General features: G+C 33.1%; 1 protein-coding gene across 5 annotated transcripts in view; it reads left to right on the top strand.

Annotated features, from left to right (window-relative positions):
- The window catches only part of LOC125031199 (neurocalcin homolog), a 530,311-nt gene that overhangs the window by 512,798 nt on the left and 10,013 nt on the right, over positions 1–7,500 (top strand). For 4 of the 5 annotated variants that reach the window (XM_047621804.1, XM_047621809.1, XM_047621806.1 and 1 more), the window contains 3 exons: positions 5,059–5,132; positions 5,418–5,565; positions 7,037–7,155. In XM_047621804.1, the coding sequence (XP_047477760.1) occupies positions 5,496–5,565; positions 7,037–7,155 (189 nt within the window). In that variant the 5' untranslated portion in view covers positions 5,059–5,132; positions 5,418–5,495. Of the gene's footprint in view, positions 1–5,058; positions 5,133–5,406; positions 5,566–7,036; positions 7,156–7,500 lie in introns of all 5 variants that reach the window. The other variant, XM_047621807.1, reaches the window with a different exon arrangement.

The raw sequence follows: 7,500 nt of genomic DNA, 5'->3' as shown, positions 1-7,500 counted from the left end.
AGTTTAGGATGATGCTTGCACGTTTCTAAACATTACACCAAAACCTACAGAAGTTTTACTCTTGTAAATAGGCCATGCCCACACCAGACTTTGATTCTACTACATACTCGTTTTCATGTATACCAAATCCTCCATTAATCCTGTGGAACTTACTGCACAGAGCAAGTACCTTCAGATTAAGGAAGACAGATATGTATGTTGGTCTGTCATTCCATTTTGTCATTTTTGTCACATAATACCAGCTTTTCTGTAGCCTGGTTGAATTTCATCACCACAGTTGTTAGTAGAATGTAGCAACCAAACTGTTCTGCATTGTGTAAAGAGGAAAATGATTCTGGCTAACCAACAGGTGAAGGCACTTGGAATTGAATAGTCTTTTTTGAGATATTTCCTTTGTGTGTGAAAAGTACCAGTTCAACTCAGTTTGTGATTCTGAATCATGAGTTTGAATTGGTTACAAAGTCAGTATTTAAAAAAAAAAAATCTTGAATATTGTTTACTTTGCAAGAAGTAGTGGGAGACATTGGTATGCACATCAATTGATAAGTGAATTTAGCATGATTTACCCTCAAGAGCCACTTGGGAGAAATTTTATGTCTAGATCATGCTATGTTTACCTGGTGGACCAAAAGATCACACAGGAGAGAGATAGACATTGTTAGCTTCAACTGTGGTGGTAAATGCTTCTAGCTTTTGGTCCCACAATAATTAGATGCTTTTGAGAAGGGCTTCACAGTTTCTGTACTAAACTGCCATTGCTGTGGGCATATATATATATGTACATATATATTTAAAGCAGATAGCTGTGAGGCTGTCTCAGTATATCTTAACTCTCTCTCTCTTTGTCTGTCCGTCTGTCTCTCTTTAGCTATTTATCCTCAATTTGTTATTATTTGGTCATTTTATGTCTGCCATACAAGTAGTGTCTAGTGCTTGGCTCTGTTTTGTATATTTGGATATTGTCTTGGCAGTATGCTGTAAAATGTGTTGTTGATATGGTAAAGTATGATATGTTAGATTAATTAATTACATGTTAGTTATGGCTATCTTATAGATTATAATAATTATTGGTTATTCTAGACAATATCTAAAATGCATTACATCACAAAAAAAGACAACAAACAAATCTTCTACACCAGGTTATAGAATAGTGTATGAAGTGGTGTTGGATTATGAGTCTTTGCTGCAGCTTTGGGACTCATATTCCACACCATGATCCACAGAAAGAGTTCTGTTTAAAACTATTTTCTAAGACTCACAGTTGCTGATCTAGTGTGATATGATTGATTCTCTTGGTTCCCAGTCAAACAGCATAGTATTAATTGCCTTGTTGTAGGGCCAAGAGGGAGGAACCATTCTGCCCTAGACAAAATTTTTAGTAATGCCAGACTCAATCTCTTCTACCTCCTTCCGTGGGCAAGTGAGGGACCAAATCTATAGGGGCTTTCATAGTAAAGACCTGTGAAGGAATTGAAAAATTAGATTTGTTAATTTATCTCAAGAAGCATTTTAAGATTTTTGGAACTTGTCATGTTTTAGGTAGAAGAACCAATCTTTTCATTGTATGAGTCTTACTAATATGTATTTACTATGTAAGTGCCTGGAGTTGGGTCTGAGATCAGCCAATATGAGTCTTAGTTTTTGTTTCATGGAAGCTCGTTTTCCCATTCTGAACTCTGGGGAAAAAAATAGGCACATGGAAGTGAAAAGTTCAGATAATTGCAGATTATGGATGTTTAAAATCAAAGAACAACTTAACGCAGATAATCTTGAGGGTTTGATAGGTGATCCACAATATTAATGAAGATGAGAAAAAAAATATTTTTATGATGGTTTATGAAGAAAGGTGCATCCAACTAGCTAGCCGTTTTTCCCCTCCCTCTCTGACATGGCAGATGTTCCGTACTGTATTAGTGATCCATTCTGGGTGATTTCACCCCAAGGTTCCTAAAGGGTGATTATAACACAAGCATTCCAGTGCACTAGTCATTCTGGTGTGCTGTGGGGGAAAGCGTGCTGTATATTCCTCATTGAGTCAAGTACACTTTCCAGGAAAAGGCTGGTGTACAGTTTAAAAGACTTGCTACTTTGATGTTATAATTACTGAGTCTACTTTTCCCCTCAGATAACCACTCCCTTCTTCTTCTTCTTCTTCTTCTTCTTCTTCTTCTTCTTTATTTTATGGAAATTTGTTCCTCATTCCAAGTCTTCTTACAAACTCCTTTGTTTACTCCCACCCCAATAATAAGTTAAGTGGCCATAAAGAGAATCACATTTTCCTCTGAGAGAAAGCTTCTCTATACCAGTTTGTTGGGAACCACAGTGCACACATTTTCTTTCCTTTGCTACTAATTTAGCACCAACTCCCCACCCCTTCTGTGATATAGTTGTTTCTGTGGTGTGCTTGAGCAACTGTCTTGTGAGTCTTGTGAATATGGCCCCAGATGACTGATGTGAACTTAGCCCAGGATTCTGTCACAAGGAAAGCTTGGGTCTTAATATTAAAAATAGGCCTTTGTTGTCTCGTTTATTACTCTTTTTTTTGTTTTTTGTTTTTTAGAGTAATAACCAAGAAATATATATAGTCCCAAATTTCTTGCAAAAATCTCTGTGAAATTAATAGATTGTTTTTCATTCACTTGAAACTTTGCTACTGACCTTGACCTTCTGCTACTATTTTGAGATTCAGCTTTTGGTGAATATTGAACTTCCTTTAGCTCAAAAAATCTTCATTCCTCTAATAATTTATGTAACTGATGAGAGACATTCATGTTCTTGCAAATTATGAAACTGTCTTTGTTTATTTGCTTTGCTTGGCTCAACTTCTAGTAGACAATCTGCACAAATGGTAATACCTGTAAATAATATAGTATGCTAAGGGTTTGTGCCATGCATGTAATAATACTTCTTACCCCATTTTTCTAGAAAGCTGCAAAACTTAGATCTGTGGTGAGATTAGTGGTTCTCAGCTTTATGTACAACACTGCAGTTGATATGGACATTAAAGCAAAAAGGGAGTTTAGTCTTTATCGCAAAAGAAACAAAAAACAGGGCTCATTGCCACTAATTTTCCCACAAGTCCAGTGCAGCTTCTTGCCATCATCATCAGAGTTGCAAAGGATGTCTTTACTCCTTGCAGGCATAGGTGATGAATGCTTAGTTAATGATAATGAAGCCTGTGGTAAAAAAAAAAAAAAGCCATTAGCTCAAAAATATTATGTATGTACACTAGAATAGTTTTGTTAAGAACCTATTTAAGTGTTTATTGTCGCTATTGGTATGAGTGAAACCATAGCCATTCATGACCTTCTGGCCATATTCCTTCTCACCTGTAGACAAAAAATGCAGCCCAGTGTTATTGTTTCTGTATTCATGCTGGTGACAAGATAAGAAATTGTGAGCCTTGGATATGGGCATCAAAGAGGCTTACTTTCCTTGTACTGTAAAGAAGGTGTAGGTCTTCATGAATCTTTTCATTTTATAGGAAAAGAAAAACAAATGCTCTTCACATTACATTAGAGTTCAACCACACTGGTACTTCATGTATGAGCATGAATTCCTCACTAGTTTTGTGAGTGTCAAAAGGTAGTGTGACCAGAGGGTATACATTTAAGATAGCTAAGTAATGAAAGTAGAATCTAAAACAAGACTGTTAGAAAATCAGATTACTTAGAGGTAAAAAGTGAAAGAGTGTAAGCAATCTTTTGATAGTCCTGTATGTGGAAATGATTTTTAGGTAATTTACATTCATAGTTAAGCAGGCTATATTTACACACTTTTTTTTTCTTTTCTTTCTTTCTCTCTTTTTTCTCTTTCTTTTTTGTTAGTATATTAACCACACTATCAACACCTAGTTTAGGCAAATATTGTAAACATAGTATTCATCAAGATTTTCACAGAACAGTTACTTCAGTTATAAAGGCCCCATTCATCCATTTTCTGAATGGAAAAAGATTGTTTCATGTATTGAGGAAAAAAAAGTTAAATGTTACTGTGAAGAGTAGTCATAAATTCAGTTTTGCCAAAATGTATTGCAGTTGTTGTTTTAAGGAATGAAAAGTTGTGTCTTTTATATCTGTGAATAATACTGTTTCAAGACACATCCCTTTTCATACTGTTTAAATACATTTTTTATTGTGTGCAGTACTTGCTAAAATATGATCTAATTTTTTAAACCAGTTATTTTGTGTATTCATGTGTTCATGGGAAATTAATTATTCTCTGAAAGATGCTTACTGAAATGGGAAAATGTAATGTGAAATGCATGTGTTATTTATGTTCATTGTAAAGTCTTTTCTAACATATCCATAGGTTCAGTTTGATACTGATGTATAATTTATTTTACTTATACCAAAGGAAGAAACATCACCAACCTTGCAAACGGTGAAAAGCAATGTGTAGTGCAGGTATTATGAGTGAATTAATTACTACAGATGATAACTGTTCCCCTTATAAGAAAGAGTGATCCTTTGAAAAGTCCTGATGGCTCATAATTACTGTTCTAGTCAAATATTTTTGACTGTATTTGGGTTGCTCCAGCCTTGTTGGAACATAAACTTATATAAACCTTGTGTTTTTTCCAGTAATAAAGATGATTGAAATTTTAATCTTTGGTAGTGGTTTATTGACATTTGTATTATCCTTATTTATGTGTGTGGGTTCAGTTTTTTTTTTTATTATATGATATTGTCTATATCATATCTGTAGAACTGACAAAACTGCTATAAATACAACCATGGCATACATAGTGTTGTCGTAAACTAACATAGAGTATGGGAGGTGAGTGTCATTACACAGACTAGTCCTTTAGGTATGTCTTGATAGGCTTTCATATGTTCAAGCGAGATATTTTTTATATTAGATGTTAAGGTTAATGAAGTAGAAAGGTTATTGAATAATGCAATGAATTTCCTTGTAATTTGTAAGATAATCAATAATTTGCTTGAAACAGGAATTTCTTTACAGTAGAGATTGATCCTCTGTTATAGATTATCTATTTAACATGAAAGAAATTGAGCTACTTTTATGTATTCTGAATATGTTATTGTTGTTTTTCAGACCTGAGGTTTTAGAAATTTGCAAGAGGTGCTTAACTAAATTTTGGCTTCGTAATAGAGCTTCAATAACAAGGGGTAAGTTTAATCAGGTTCAATGGAAAAACCTTGTTGCATGACACTGTTTTTGATAAATGTTGATTTTTTTATTAAAAAAAAAAAATGAAGTGTAATCTTTATATATATATTTTTTTTTTCCAATACTTAAGAAGATAAATGATACTAAATTAATTTTGATGATTGTATCACATTATCATGTGTAATTATTGTGATATTAATTTATGATTTTTTATTCTACTGAGTTTTGATATACATGATATTCGTGAGATAAAATGTAGTTCTAATGGCATAGGTTCCCATCAGAGGTGTGTAGCTTCTGCGAGGAGTAAAGGTGGTTGAGGTGAGCCAGTGCACTAGGAGACGTAACAAACACACACAGCCATGGGCAAGCAGAACAGTAAGCTGAAGCCTGAGGTGCTGGAGGACCTCCGCTCCAACACAGAGTTCACAGGTGAGTTCCAGGCATCAGCTCTAACATTTTAGCAGATAAGCAGCAATTGGCTTTCCTCAGTACATGTAGGCAGATCATTTTTAATCTATTGAAAATTGTTAATCTGTTTTGGAGGTTCTTAAATTCATGGAGCTTTTCCCATAATTTGATCATATGTATAGAGGTACCAAAAACAAATTATTTGGGATAGAACATGTAGCCAAGAAAGTACTCACATTTTGTTTGGTTTTGTAATCATGGGAGTCATGAAGAGAATAAAATTTTATTTGAAAGTCAAAATAGTAAATCAAATATGTTCTGACTCAGTTTTATGTTTATGAAATGAAATGTTAAGTAACAAGATAACCCAGTGGGAGCTGCTACCTTATAAAAAAAAACTTGCTGGGGAAAGCAAAGTTCCCCAGGTGGCCAAGCCTTTATCTGAATAAGGAGGATATAACCCAAAAAGGGTAAAAGAGTGTAGGGAATTTGTGTTAACCCATTGCTGTCAGGAAAAGGTGATGTTTACTGTAGTATTGTTAGTGAAATGTATCTACATGTAGACTTCACTGATCCTTGTTTTTTATTGTTATTATTATTATTGTTGTTATTATTATTATTATTGTTATTATTATTATTATTATTATTATTATTATTATTATTATTATTATTATTATTATTATTATTATTATTATTATCATTATTATTATTATAATTATAATTATAATTATTGTTATTAATATTATCATTATTATTATTATTAGTAGTAGTAGTATTATTGTTATTATTATTGTTATTGTTATTGTTATTATTGTTATTATTATTATTATTATTATTATTATTATTATTATTATTATTATTATTATTATTATTATTATTATTATTATTATTATTATTATTATTATTATTATTATTATTATTATTATTATTATTAATTTTGATGCTGTTATGATCATTATTGACATTATAATTATTACATTATTGTAAACAATGCTAATAGCAATATGAAATAAAATAATCAAGGATAAAGAGAAGAGATGAGTAGGATTAGTAATTGACTCCTTGGTGACTGAGCTCTTGTGGAGTCATCTATGTGTAAATACAATTAGTAAACTAAACTCACTGTGCGCACAGCAAATGCATACATGCCCTCCTCAGTGGCATATTGGTATGCCTGAGAGTCAGTGGTGGAGAGTATGCTCTCAAGGAACACCGAATGCAATAGCAGAGATGGTTTTTCTAGAGGGATTATTCATTGCTCTTAATTTGGGGCCTTGGTCTTAGGTGCTTAAGAATTTCTCATTTACTTCAGGTATCATTCTGTGTCCCAGTTTTAAGCCAAATAGATATTCCTTTTAATGTCATTAAGTGATTCAAGAGTTTGACTTTGTAGTGACTTTCACTAGTTTAGTACAGTTTTGAAATTTGGGTTGTTAAGTTCTTTATCTGAAATACATGTCTCACAAGTAATATGATCATCTTTTTTATACAGACTCAGAAATCCAAGAATGGTACAAAGGATTCCTGAAGGACTGTCCAACTGGACACCTCTCTGTTGAGGAATTCAAGAAGATTTATGGGAACTTTTTCCCATATGGTGATGCCTCAAAGGTTAGTTTTGCGGGACCCTCTGAGTGGTTCCCATACTATACTGTAGTCCGAATAAAGCTGTGAAAGGAATTACTGTATGAGAGCTAGGGAGAATGCTATGTGTTTGCCTGTTGAATGTTTAGCAGATGGTTTTCTGTTTCAGAGGTGGTTGGATTAGTGTATTTATACAAATTGCTCTTCAAAATGACAAGTTTTAGTTAATAGTAAAAAGAAGAATAAATAAGTAAATAAGAGATTGATGATCCACCCATTGCTGGCAATACAGTGATGCCATTTGTCATTGCACATCATTTATGGTTCTGTGTTGGTATTAAGGAATAATTGATAGCACTGAATGTTCTATGT

The sequence above is a fragment of the Penaeus chinensis genome, chromosome 12, assembly GCF_019202785.1.
Source record: "Penaeus chinensis breed Huanghai No. 1 chromosome 12, ASM1920278v2, whole genome shotgun sequence".
NCBI lineage: Eukaryota > Metazoa > Arthropoda > Malacostraca > Decapoda > Penaeidae > Penaeus > Penaeus chinensis.
The sequence above is the reverse complement of the archived record's forward strand: the minus strand, read 5'-3'. Positions and strand labels throughout refer to the sequence as shown.